Here is a 13,539-nt window from a genome sequence, read left to right as displayed (position 1 = left end):
TGGGTATCATATTGATTTTTGAAAAATCAAAACAGGAAAACCATTTGAATAAAAACTAAAAAAATGAAAAAGCAATATCCAAAAACTATTGTACTTCTTACACAATCCTTGAAACTTTGCGCCTGCAAAACGCAATAGCACGCTCACACACACTCCTTGGACCATTTCACCATGCATGCGAAGCTTTGGACTTTATTACGCTTCTTTGGGTTTAGAGAAGTCTATTATTGGGCTTTCAACAAAGCCCGTTTCAATCTCTCCGAGTCTGAAACTTACATATTCAGCTTTTGGGATGGGATAGAAAAAGAAACTTTCTTTTTTTGGTTAGACTATACACTAATATAATTAGATGCGCATGAAGATAATAATATCTACACTAAAGTATTATTAACAGTAAACTATTTCATTAAATCACATTTGGACGGTATTATACTAAATGAAATTAAAATTGAAAATCTGTGGTGGCGAGATCTTGAATGAATCATCTTCGCTTCGCCGCTTGGGCGGTGGTCGTCGTCATCGTCACTATTTACTGTGATTAGTAAAAAAATGCAAAATCGCGTATCGTCGTCTTCTACTTCCTTCTTCACTATCTAACTCCAGAGGCGGAGCTTTTCTCCTCTCTCTCTCTTTGGACGACCATGGCGGCGGACGACGGCGACTCCTCCAAATTCGCTGCAATTTACGACTCTTCCTCTCCGTCGCACCCTCTTCTCTCCAAACCCTCCACGTCCGCTCTCGGTTCTCCTCGTCGAAGTGATCCCGAATCAGACCCAACTCAGTTTCTTCAGATCTCATACAATTTTGGCCCCAGACCTTTCAAGGACATCCCTTTCCTACTTCTCTTCGATCTTCTCGTCCTCTCCACCTTTGGTTTTGGAATCTTCTCCATTTTTCATAGAAATATCGATTACGGAAGCGCCTCATCCTTCACCTACGATTTCACCTCTAGCTCCTGCGTCAAAAATTCCACCTTTGCTAAAATTCCGCATGGCTACTGGCCTTCTTCGAGTGCCATGTACGGTATGGTTTCTTCGTCTGATTCAGTATTTGAGAAGAATTTGATCTGGACCCTTGTTGTAACGTTCGTTTTAAGCGTGCCCTTTTGTTTTACCGTCCTGCTTTTGCTCAAACACTACACTAAGCAGATTGTTTATGCTTGTTTGCCTCTCTTTGTCCTATTTCCCATCTTTTTCAACGTCTATTGGTTTGTCGCTTGTACTCTTAGCTCTTCTTGTAGTCACGCCCTCCCTCTAGCTTACAGAATTCTTGTCCTAGTCTTCGTTTTCTTGATCATCGGGATCATTGTCTGGATCATAGTAGCTAATTGGCACAGAATTGAGCTCACCATCCAAATCATCGGTGTTGCATCAGATGCCTTGTCCAAAAATTTGAAGCTTTTTGTTGTCTTGCCATTGCTCACTCTCGGGTTAGTCGTGTACTATGCACCCATTGTGGTGTTCTTGGTGTTTGCAAGGTTTAATGGCAAGTTTGTGCCACGAGAGTTGGATAATGATTACTTTTGTGAGTGGAAGGAAGATTCTTGGGTTCCTGCGTATTACGCGCTTGCCATTTTAACGATGCTCTGGTCCCTTGCTGTAATGGTGGAAATGCAAGTGTATGTGATAAGTGGAGCTATTGCTCAGTGGTATTTCTCCAAGGAAGACTCAACCCCTAAAAAGTGCATCCGGAGTTCTTTGAGGTGATTCGCCTCCACATCTTTGTCTCTTTTATTCTTGTTATCAGTGATTTTGCTGTGCATTTTCCCTTACAATCAATACTCTTAGTTCGAATACATGCTTGTGTTATCTTCGGGAGGGAGTTCTCTGCTTTGAGGTTTCTTTGTTGTGTCTCCTCATAAAGTATACTTCTTGTTTCAGTCCTCATATCCAAAGTATTTAGTGATTCAAGGTCATGGTTTTCAATTATTCATAGTCTAGGCTTTATGGAGTGGATTCAATACATGTATTGAAATCCATTATCTTATCTTGTTTGCTACTTTAAATGTGAAAGTTTCCATAGATTATAGTTTCTGAAGGAGATTATAGTTTTAAGGATCCAAATATGCACTAGTCTCCAAACCTGTTGTGGTTTCTATTAAAACATTTGTGATTCTAATTTCCTACTCTCTTTTTCATAATTCTAACTTTTCAGGAACGCATTTGGTCAATCCTTTGGTACAATATGTGTATCAGGGCTTCTCATCTGCATTGTTCGTGTGGTCAGGGCAATTGTTGACAATGCAAGAGAAGAGAACCCACAAGGCATAGTGAATTTGGTTCTCCGTTGCTGCGCAAACGCCTTACTCGGAGCACTTGACTATCTCAACAAGTTCACCATAAACTTTGCTGCAATAACAGGCGAAGCCTATTGCACCTCTGCGAAAATGACTTACGAGCTCTTAAGACGCAACCTACTGTCAGCTGTTTTTGTTGAAACAGTTTCCACCAGAATCCTAACTGGAATTGTCTTTGTACTCTCAGCCGCATATGCAGTCGCAGTAAGTATTAGATTCTGCTTCCAACCAATGAAACATATAATAATTGTGTTAATTTACTAACTATTTTGGGTATGATGATGCGCATAATCAGACATGGGCTGTTCTAAGAGGAGTGAGCAACCTGGGAATAGATTCGTACTTGGTGGCTATTCTCGCGTGGCTTTTACTGATAGTGATCTTGGCTTTCTTTGTACATGTTCTTGACGATGTGATCGACACAATATATGTATGTTATGCGATTGATCGAGACAAAGGGGATGTTTGTAAGCAGGAAGTTCACGAGGTTTATGTTCACTTGCCTATCAGCAGAAGCACAAGATCGTCTCTAATCCCAAATGCACTTAATGCATAGCAGAACATGATTCAACGTCTCTGGTTGTTGTATTTGTTTTTGGTCTTTTTAACACTATTGTAAATTCCTGAGTAGAGAGAGAGAGTGAATCTGGTGAAATTGTCGTTTCGTCTTCTTGGTCGGGGTTTATATCGACGTTTTGTAGAGTTATGGGGTTATATCTTGAATAAAAAAAGGACGTAGTTTTAGGAATGATTGTTAATGGGGGGTCTCTGTATCTTTTATTTATTAAAATATCAACTTAGTTTTGCTAATTGTCATAAACATCCAATTTGGGCAAAATAAAAATAAACGTAAAATAATGGGGTCTGAAAGGAGAAAGAAAGAAATAATAGGCACTATTTAAAGAAGCACAAAGTTACCAAAAATCTAAATCTTAGAAGTGTGCCTTTTGCTTCCTTCCTGACTTTCTCTCTACGACAAATTACGAAGCTTCTCTCTTGGACGACGACGACACAATGGTTCTCGAGGTGATTTTTTGAAATCCTTTGGTTTCTTTTCGTTGATCTCCATGTTGGATGCTTAATTTTAATCTTTTTTGATTCCTGCGTAGGCGACTATGATATGCATCGACAACTCCGAGTGGATGCGAAACGGCGATTACTCTCCGTCTAGGTTACAGGCTCAGACAGAAGCTGTAAATCTTCTTTGTGGAGCGAAAACCCAGGTATAGGGTTTCTACTTCTAATCCAATCCAACGTATTTCACTTTGAATTCGATTTAGGGTTTTGTGTTTGCGTCAGATTGTGATTTAGGGATCTTTCGTTTGCAATTTTTAGTCCAATCCGGAGAATACGGTGGGGATTTTGACAATGGCTGGCAAAGGAGTTCGAGTTTTGACTACGCCTACCTCTGATCTTGGCAAAATTTTGGCCTGTATGCACGGTATGTCTCTGTCTCACCTATCTTTGTGATTTATTATTGAGCAGCAACTTGAAAGAATCATGTCCTTTTTAGGAACCATTGTGTTTGACATCAATTCGCTACTTGCTTCATAATTTCAGGCCTTGATGTGGGAGGAGAGATCAACTTAACAGCGGCCATCCAAATTGCTCAGCTAGCTCTTAAGCATCGCCAAAACAAGAACCAACGCCAAAGGATTATAGTTTTCGCTGGAAGGTACTTCAGCTTCTTGTGTGCACGCAGACAGACTAGTTTTTTTTTAGTTATCTGATGTTTGTGTTATGCTTCTGTCTTTTAGCCCAATCAAGTATGAAAAGAAGGCCCTAGAAATAGTTGGAAAAAGGCTTAAGAAGAATAGTGTCTCTCTTGACATTGTCAATTTTGGGGAAGATGAGGATGAGGAAAAGCCTCAGAAGCTGGAGGCGCTCCTTTCAGCTGTGAATAATAATGATGGTAGCCACATTGTTCATGTTCCATCTGGAGCTAATGCTCTCTCAGATGTGCTGCTCAGGTACCATCTACTTTCTTCGTTTTTACTGAACTTTTCTAGTTTATGTGAACAGTATAACATTGTCTAGGATGCCATTGCATGTGATTTGTTTAGGCAGTTTTTGAACTCGGGTGTCTGGCCTTTATCAATACTGCACAATTTGTATTATTTAGACAGGCGTTATTATCGTGGTGTCTGTGACTGAAAATTTCTTCATGGTGTGTTAACTATTTACTTTCAGCACACCTGTATTCACGGGTGATGAGGGTGCAAGTGGATATGTTTCTGCGGCAGCTGCTGCAGCTGCAGCAGGTGGGGACTTTGACTTTGGTGTGGACCCAAATATCGATCCAGAGCTTGCTCTCGCCCTTCGGGTCTCCATGGAGGAGGAAAGAGCAAGACAGGAGGCTGCTGCTAAGAAGGCAGCAGATGAGGCAGGTCAGAAAGACAAAGATGGGGACACAGCCTCTGCCTCCCAGGAGACAGTTGCAAGGACAACTGAGAAGAACGCTGAACCAATGGTTAGTTGTTACTTGTTTTGTGCGCTTTTATGTTTCTATGTTGCGTGTCACATTCTTATACAGCCGAAGGTGGAGAGACTGTTTATTATCATACAACCTTCTTACTATCAAAGATTTTGTGGCAGGATGAGGACAATGCGTTGCTAGATCAGGCAATTGCTATGTCTGTAGGTGATGTCAACATGTCAGAAGCGGCTGATGAGGACCAGGATCTGGCTTTAGGTAAGAATAACTGTGTGGTAAAAGTATAATTATGGCAATTAAAATTTGCTTTTACTTCTAAAAAAAAGTATAACAACATTTATAAGATAAATTGGATACCTTTGGGGGGATTTGATGAAAGGGACTTGTATTTGTCTTGATCCATGTGCAGCTCTGCAAATGTCGATGAGTGGGGAAGAGTCAAGTGAAGCTGCAGGAGCTGGAAACCTCTTGGGAGATCAAGCCTTCATATCGTCTGTGCTCTCATCGGTAAGCTTTTTTGTCTTTTTTTTTTCACTTAAATCAGTGAGTCGTTAGGATTTATCACAAGCAAAAAGAAAGAGAAAAGTATAGTATTGGTCCCTAAGTGTTTTGTGAACATACACACAGCTTCCAGGAGTGGATCCAAATGATCCAGCGGTGAAAGCGCTGCTAGCGTCTCTGCCAGACGAATCAAAGGTGCAGTTTTGTTGGGGGTTTTTCATTCTTTTGTGGTATTTGATAAAGAAGGTTCTGATATTGTAAAATTGGTTAAAATGGCAGCGGAACGAGGAAGAAGAGAGTAGTAGCAAAGGTGAGGATGAGAAGAAGAAGTGAGGAAGGAAGAAAGGAGAAGACGTTTCATCTCATATGGCTCTCTAAGTCTGGAAAAAATAATTCCTCTTGTTTCTTTGGTTTGATAGAGAGATTGGGAACTGATTGTTAAATTAATCTCTTTACCTTTTGTGAACTTTTTAAGTTTGTTTCCTCTCTCTATCTCTCTCGCAATTTCTATAATGTTGTTGATATTTTACGAGTCACACGAAGCTTCCGTCTTAATTTCGTTGGGCTTTTTGCTCAATAGGTTGTTAGAAAGTAAGCCCATCAGTTTCTGATTTCGATCTATTATGGCTTCTCCACAAAATTCTGTTTTTAACTCAAATCCACTAAAAAGAAAAAGAACTTATAAAATATAAGGGATCACTGAAATGTGCACACCGCTATAACTTAAGTAATCTAATCTGGGTTCTAAGGTTGGGTGAGATTTATACCTTGCAATCGATTATATTGATTGAAAGTATGTGAATTCCAAACTGTAAATTTGATCATTGACGTCTGTGTGTATATATATAAAAGCTACACAAAACGGAACTATCAATCAAGTAGAGACAATAGCGAGCGACCGTTAAAGACTTTTTATACATATATATATATATATGTATATGTGTATATCTTACTTGCCTTAAAAGAGAAAAGAAAGGGAAAGACAAAAAGAGAGTGATCACAAGACTCGTCGCAACAACAACTAAAAAAAAAACCATTAAAGAAAAGAAAGAACTAGTAGTAGTAGAAGCTTCTATTGCATCTACCTAACACCTTTGGAAAAAGTCGTTTCTGAATAAAAGAAGAAAAAAAGAAAGAAAGAAAGAAGAAGAGGCAGGTGCGTCTGTCTCGTTCACTTGTGTGTGGTCAGGTCAGATCATCTTCTTCTTCTTTTTTGTCCTTTTTCCCTTTTCCCTTATCTTCTTCAGTTCTTCTCATCGCCACTCCTCCCTCTCCCATCTCTTTCATCTCCAAATATCTTTTTCTTTTCTTTTTCCATCAATATATATATGGTAAAACTGTGTAAATCTCCACCTTCGCCAAGCATCTTATTACCATTGAAACAATGTTTTTACTTTACTTTACGATCTCAGTCACTCTTTCTAATTTCAACGCAATAACGCATATGTATGTGTTGGCTACATTCACTGGAAAACTCCGACCCCTCCTATACATATTGGGTTCCCATGCAATGCATACATATTGTGGATCATATCTATATCAATGTATGTATGTTATATATAGGCATGTGTGTATTGAAATATGCATTCATGAATATAATATATATATATATATATATATATATATATATATATATATAATATGTGTGTGGGTCGCAACTCGCAAGTGGACAAAAGATGAGGAAAGGTTGGTATATAGGTTGGTAGGGAGATGGGTAGTGAGAGATATAAATTGAGTTTGGTAGAAGAAGAAAGGGTCCATTGGTTGTTGCTTCCCTTCCTTCATTTATTATATATTATTATTATTGTTATGGTTTTTCTTTCCTATTTTTTTTATATATATATCTATAAACATTTAAGTTTCTTCTTCTCTCTTCTATCTACTCGTGCCAAATTAACTACAAAACCTCACTTGTAATCTAAATAATTAAGTATCATGTGATGATGAATTGTATATATCTTGCCATACCAATAACCTCTTTTTTTCTCCTTATATGGCTCATCTCCAACATTGGATTATGAGTTTTTCGGGCAACCAACCTCTTGCCTCTCATCTCATATACTAATCTCAATTTATAATCTATCTACATTATCACTATATGGATCTGTCTACATGTATTAATTCATAATTTAATATCTTTTTGTAATGGAGTAATTCTTTGTAAGTAAAAAATAAAATATATATTTTATATTTTAAAATTCATCAACAGTGAAGTGGTTTTTTTTTTTTTTTTTGTCGCATACAAAGTGAAGATTATACCTTCAGATATACTTACTCTAGGCAAAAGCTTTGTACAGTTACGCCTAAAAAAATGAGATTATTTCATCTCCAAGCTCCGAAAACCCATTAAAGAAGTGGTCTCTTTCTTTGCCAACCCTAGAAAATCAAATCCATTGCTCATAGTCATATCAGTGCCCTTGCTGCTACCTCCAACTACATCGCATCTCATTCTTCCGCATCTGCACTCCATGCCGTTTACCATCCCCAGGCTGCACTTGAAACAACGCGGCGTTGTTGACTTCCCGAGTAAGCCTTGGCGGCGATCGACTTCATCGGGAAGACTGATTCTGAGCTCAAGATTCAAATCTGGGAACTTCTCTTCAACTGGGCGCTCCTCTTTGAACGTAAGCATTGAGATTTTCTCTGGCTTTACCGGAAAAGTTATACTTTCCTGGAACGTCTCGACCTTTGGAGCAGAAGCAAAGGAGATATTAATGGTGTTACTACTCGTAACTGGTTCTAGTTGCGGTATAGGTTTAGAATCTTGAGAAGCTGATGATGATTCTTGGATTGGTCTATGGGTGGTTGGATCAATCCCTCTGTTTATAAGCTTTCTTCGTATATGTGTGTTCCAGTAGTTCTTAATCTCGTTATCTGTTCTTCCTGGTAACCTCCCGGCGATAAGCGACCATCTATCAACAAGAAGATTCTATCGTTTAGGGACATGGAAAACGTGGTACGACACTATATATAGTTCTAATATATAGAAAGGGAGGGATATATAGACTTATATAATTAAAGAATATATATATATGGACTCACTTGTTGCCAAGAAGGCTATGGAGCTTGATGATGAGCTCGTCCTCTTCGTCGGTGAAGTTGCCGCGCTTAAGGTCAGGGCGGAGATAGTTGATCCAGCGGAGACGGCAGCTTTTACCACAGCGGAGAAGTCCAGCGGCTTTAGGAAGAGATCGCCAGCAGCCTTCGCCATGAGATTTAATGTAAGCTATGAGCCTCTCGTCCTCTTCTTTCGTCCATGCTCCTTTGTTTGTGTGAGCTTTCTCACAACACGGTGACCTTCCCATATCTTTCTTTTTTTCTTCTTGTGTGTGTGTGGGTGTGGTATAGAGAGAGATCTTATGATTTCCTGATGGTTAGATACAAAATCTTAAATATATATACAATAGGATGATCAGTTGTACTCTTGTTATTTTATATAAACAATCGGGGATCGTCTTTTTAATGAGGGTTTTTTTTTTGGCTAAAAGGGTATAAATGGATTAATTTGTGTGTGTGTGTGTGTGTTTGTAGTGGGAGAGGATCGAAGGGCAATTGGTGGGGCACTTGGATTTTTGGGTTTGGTTAAAGGTTCAAAAGCTTTGGTGTATACTACTAGTTTTTATATATATATATAGGGTTTTGACTTAAAGCTGGACACAAGAGCATATACATACACACATAAAATTATTGCTTCTAGATGATGAGAGAGAAAGGAGAGTTGAACTTTATAAATTGCTTCTAGATGTGAGTTGGTGGGATGGATTTGAATGAGTAAGTAGTAGTGTATGGTGGCCTTTCGTTTTGGTACAATAAGTGAGAAGCTTGACATATATGGCATCATGGTCTTTCATTTTGTTAAAGCTATTCCATTTCTTTATTATTATTATCATCATGACAACAGTTTTTCTTATTATAATCGCTCTATAATCAAATAAATTTCATATTAATACCTAATCATAATTATTTACCAACTTTTTTTTTGGTCTCTCTAGCTTGCTAATCATACGTACTCGCATGAATCAGGAGGTAAAAAAAAAGAAGAAGAAGAGGAAGATGGAATTAGGGCATATGTAGAAACCGTGAAATATTCAGAAATTAAACCCAAAACGAATTTTGTCAATCGCTTCTTTTTTTTTTTTTTAACCTAGAGTACTTTACAGTGAGAGAGTAATAAAAATGAAAAAAAAAAAAAAGAGAATACTGTACATATGTGGGGAGGTAGGTGGTAAAGTTAATGAGTGTTTTTTTGAAGGACAAGTGCATCGTCGTCATCATATGTCAACTATATTTAGCCCCAGCCTTTTAGCTTCTGAACTGGTTTTGTATTAGTCAACAGTTCTCTTTTCTCTAATATCTCCTTTTTAATTAACTTCTGTTAATCAAACTATGGAAGATAATTTATTACTACATCTCATTAAACCCTAATATGTACAATTAATCAGTATTCCTCTCGCTAATTAACCAATGTGTGGGTGGACATATGATATGGTAACTATTGTAGTAATCTATTTATTTAATATACTCCATGGTTTTCTTTCGGATGACAAATCACTACTACTCTACTGTAGCTTTTTAAATTATATATTTAGTGATGATGCTCCTCTTTCTTTATTATTTCTGTATATATAATTATATTTCTAAATAAACAACAAATACAACAAGAACCACTAAAGAGAAATGAATCACATATATAAAATTAATAAGATAAAGTATCTGAATTAAAATAATCTGTCTTCTAGAACCTTGACTTATATATATATATATATATATTGGTTTTCTCTAACCAACTTCTTATTAGTATTAGAGAGAGAGAGAGAGACTTGAAAACCAAGACTTAACATATCTTTTTATTTTATATTTTGGAACAAATGTACTACTATGTGTTAATTAATATTGTGAAATTTGGTAAGTTAGGTGAAAAAATGTGAGTAGAAAACGAAAAATAAATAAATGGTATTTTATTGGAAAAGGATGGGACAAAAGAAACCCGAAAAAGAGACTGAGAGAGAGAGAGAGTAGTTGATTAACACAATTTGTTTTAATCTTTTAATATTTTGGGTATAAAATACAAATACAAATACAAATACAAATCACTCTCATGCATGATGATGGGCTCTCTTCTAGAACGTTTAGTTTCTCAGCTAGAGGCCAAGATTCTTTCTTTCTTTCTTTCTTTCTTTAATCAGCAACAACACCAGGAAAAAATTTTCAAATTTTCATTTTACTTAACGAATCAAAATAAAAAAACCACACATCACTTTTATTTATTTTTTCACGTTCATAAACTATCATATACCCAAATTAATTGATTTTTTTTTGTTCTTTCTTGTTTTTCAACTAAATTAAAAGACTTAAGACTTCATGCAAAACGTTACTATTAAACATAATGGGAATAAATAGTTGTTTGTTATATGGTAAATTATTCTTTCTGTTGTTTTCCTTTTTATTTTCTTAATTACTTTTTACTTTAATTTTTTGGTTCTAGCACTAATGGTACTGTAATTGACGTGTAAGAAATAGCGATCTGCGATGATATACCACACAATTATTTTGTTTTTGTTTTTGTTTTTTTTTTTGGGGGGGGGGGGGGGTAAATATAATACTATAGAAGCGTTATAATATACTAATTTTTTTTTAAAAAAATATAGTGTACTGATTAATTTGTCATTTTCTTGAAGTAAACATAAGATATTAAAAAGGGTTACATAATTTATACTATTATATAGGTCCGTATGCGGTTGGGGGACGTGGGATTTGTTGGTTCACCTTCCACCTTTTTTCTTCTTCTTGATAATGTATTCATTAAATATGTTTGATAAGTATTTAATTTTAATTTAACGTATTAAGGAGTAAGATGTAACTAAGATCACCTTGATGGCAACGTATAGACGATTTATTTATTATTATTATTATTTTTTTGATAGATTTATTGACGACCAAAGAACAAGTTAAAAACTTTCCATATGTAACAATTCTGATAAACTTAAAAAAACGGTATAAGTATGAGATTTTTTATTATTATTATTAATTTCAGAAGAGTAAAGATCATAGATACGAGATACAGTAGATAAATAAAAACGTTAAAAGTATTTTCATTATGATGTGTTTTCCTAACGAATAAACGAGACGTGAAAATCAGGTGGATGGATGGTTGGTGACGGTGGATGATTATAATTATACATAATAACTCTCGTCACACCACACCACATACTGTATATATCCCTATTAATATTATATATATGTACATCTTATTCAGCTTATAGAAAAAGATAATTGTATTGTATGTATATATATATATATAGAGTGGATATAATAGGAATATAGAGAGGTCCATATATATCCACCAAGTGTAACTAAAATAAGTTTGAAGGTGGTAGTTTATTTAATTATGCGTATACCTTTTCTTTTCTTTGTTTTTCAGCTGAGATTTTCTCATTTATCTGCTAGAGTCTTTTAACCATTTTTAATTAATTGGAATTGTGAAAAGAAAAAAAGAATTAGTTGGAATTGCGTTGCTATATTATTATTGTTTACTTTGGTATGTACATACATATTATACATGTGTTGGTTGTGACTAAAGGTATAATGGGCTTTAAAACCCATGTATGGTTGTTGAGCTAGCTCTATAAACCAGATGGACGGCTCGGCCTCAATATATTTCTAACTTGTGGTTTTCCTTTTATGATTTCAACCAACTATAATTCACATCCAAGATATTTTCCATCCGCGACGTACCAGTAGAAACCAAATTAAAAAAAAAAAAAAAAGAGAGAGAAAGAAAATCATATATATAAAAGTAAGGTTCCACTCTTTTTTTATTGATGAAAAATATTTAAGACTTTAATTTAAAAAAAAAATAATAAAAAAATAAATGTTTATGACAATCATTTAATACAAAATTTAATTACACTATAAGTTATAATCAAATGGCAAACAAAATGAAAGGACTTAATCATATATCATTCAACAAAATAAATAAATAAATAAATGTTTATGACAATCATTTAATACAAAATTTAATTACACTATAAGTTATAATCAAATGACAAAGAAAATGAAAGGACTTAATCATATATCATACAACAAATTTTATAAGCCTTATTGGTGGAAAATTGTTTAAAATCATATATATAAAAGTAAGGTTCCACTCTCTTTATTGTTCCATTTTGTATTTATTTTTTAAAATATAATATTTATTTTTAACCAACAAAACACATTTAATCATATACATTAATTCATACTTTAAATTATATAAATTTCCAAAGACTATTGGTTTTCTTTATTGAATTCCAATTAAACACACTATAAATTATAATTATAACTCCTCTAATTTAATTATTTTAAAATGTAACTTACATCACTTTTTATCATATAAATAGCCATTCTCACATCATTCTCTACCATATCTCATATCTTCATTATTTTCTTTGTTTTTTTAAAAGTCTTGCATGGGGTGAAAACTCATTAAAATATCATTATAAAAGTTTGATTAATTATTTATTTTAAACTTTTGTTTTCAATTTTATTAATTTTTCATTTTTATGTATTTCTTTATGTCTTCATTGTTTTTTATATTTTTAAATGTAATACATATGTATAATAATATTTTATGGTTATAAGAAAATCAAGATAAAGAAACCATATTCATTCTTTTACTATGGATGTTTGTTTCTTTCTCACATATTCATGTATATTTAATTTATTTTCAAAAGTATGTAATTTTTTAACAAAATAAACTTTTTGTTATATAATTATCAAACCAATTTGTAAGACATTCTTTTAAGAAAAATGATCCTTATATTTAGTTTGTGATGCAACATGTAATAATATAAAGAATATTATAATTTGTTTTAACTTTGAATTTTATACTTGATTTCCTATCTAAAAACAATTTGATATTCCATTTTCTATCTATTATATATACTACAAGGATGAAAAATATAAGGGGGAATTTCAAAAATACCTCTTTTCCAATACCACTTTTTAAAAATACCCCTCTTTCTAATTTTATCAAAAAGTCACTATAAAATTTGAAATTTATCAAAAAAATATGTATAAACTTATATTTATAGATACAAATTATCTTTACATGTGTGTAAATTTATATATATATTTCATATGTACCATATAAATACCTTTTAAAAATCATATAAAAAGCTTATAAAAACTTTGTAAACTTTTTAAAAACCTTATAAAAACCATATAAATACCGTTTAGAACCTTTTAAAACCATCTATATATTTGGATTTAGTCTCCGAGTAGTAATAATGATCTTGATGTACCTTATCAACCATATAAAAGTTTATAA

General features: G+C 34.2%; 3 protein-coding genes and 1 long non-coding RNA gene across 4 annotated transcripts; 3 read left to right on the top strand and 1 right to left on the bottom strand.

The window, feature by feature from the left end:
* Positions 1 to 410: 410 nt before the first annotated feature.
* Positions 411 to 3,047, top strand: LOC17879716 (choline transporter-like protein 2). Its single transcript, XM_006283400.2, has 3 exons — positions 411 to 1,702; positions 2,155 to 2,500; positions 2,592 to 3,047. Exons 1-3 carry the CDS (start codon positions 642 to 644, stop codon positions 2,850 to 2,852), a joined length of 1,668 nt encoding a protein of 555 aa, XP_006283462.1. The 5' UTR covers positions 411 to 641; the 3' UTR covers positions 2,853 to 3,047.
* A 169-nt stretch (positions 3,048 to 3,216) lies between these two features.
* Positions 3,217 to 5,767, top strand: LOC17880797 (26S proteasome non-ATPase regulatory subunit 4 homolog). The gene is made up of 10 exons (XM_006283849.2): positions 3,217 to 3,322; positions 3,406 to 3,519; positions 3,632 to 3,737; positions 3,857 to 3,971; positions 4,054 to 4,266; positions 4,487 to 4,766; positions 4,892 to 4,988; positions 5,140 to 5,237; positions 5,358 to 5,426; positions 5,511 to 5,767. The coding sequence occupies exons 1-10, from the start codon at positions 3,311 to 3,313 to the stop codon at positions 5,562 to 5,564; spliced, it is 1,158 nt and encodes a 385-aa protein (XP_006283911.1). The 5' UTR covers positions 3,217 to 3,310; the 3' UTR covers positions 5,565 to 5,767.
* Positions 5,768 to 7,478: 1,711 nt separating this feature from the next.
* On the bottom strand, positions 7,479 to 8,755 carry LOC17877717 (transcription repressor MYB4). Its single transcript, XM_006284198.2, has 2 exons — positions 8,274 to 8,755; positions 7,479 to 8,143 (listed from the first exon to the last, which is right to left on the bottom strand). The coding sequence occupies exons 1-2, from the start codon at positions 8,534 to 8,536 to the stop codon at positions 7,549 to 7,551; spliced, it is 858 nt and encodes a 285-aa protein (XP_006284260.1). The 5' UTR covers positions 8,537 to 8,755; the 3' UTR covers positions 7,479 to 7,548.
* LOC111829599 lies at positions 8,378 to 9,600 on the top strand. Its single transcript, XR_002832966.1, has 2 exons — positions 8,378 to 8,452; positions 9,224 to 9,600. It is a non-coding gene; the product is annotated as an uncharacterized LOC111829599 (long non-coding RNA).
* Positions 9,601 to 13,539: the final 3,939 nt, after the last annotated feature.

Source organism: Capsella rubella, unplaced genomic scaffold (assembly GCF_000375325.1).
Source record: "Capsella rubella cultivar Monte Gargano unplaced genomic scaffold, Caprub1_0 scaffold_7, whole genome shotgun sequence".
Lineage (NCBI taxonomy): Eukaryota > Viridiplantae > Streptophyta > Magnoliopsida > Brassicales > Brassicaceae > Capsella > Capsella rubella.
Note: the sequence above shows the minus strand (reverse complement) of the source record. Positions and strands in the feature narration are given on the sequence as shown.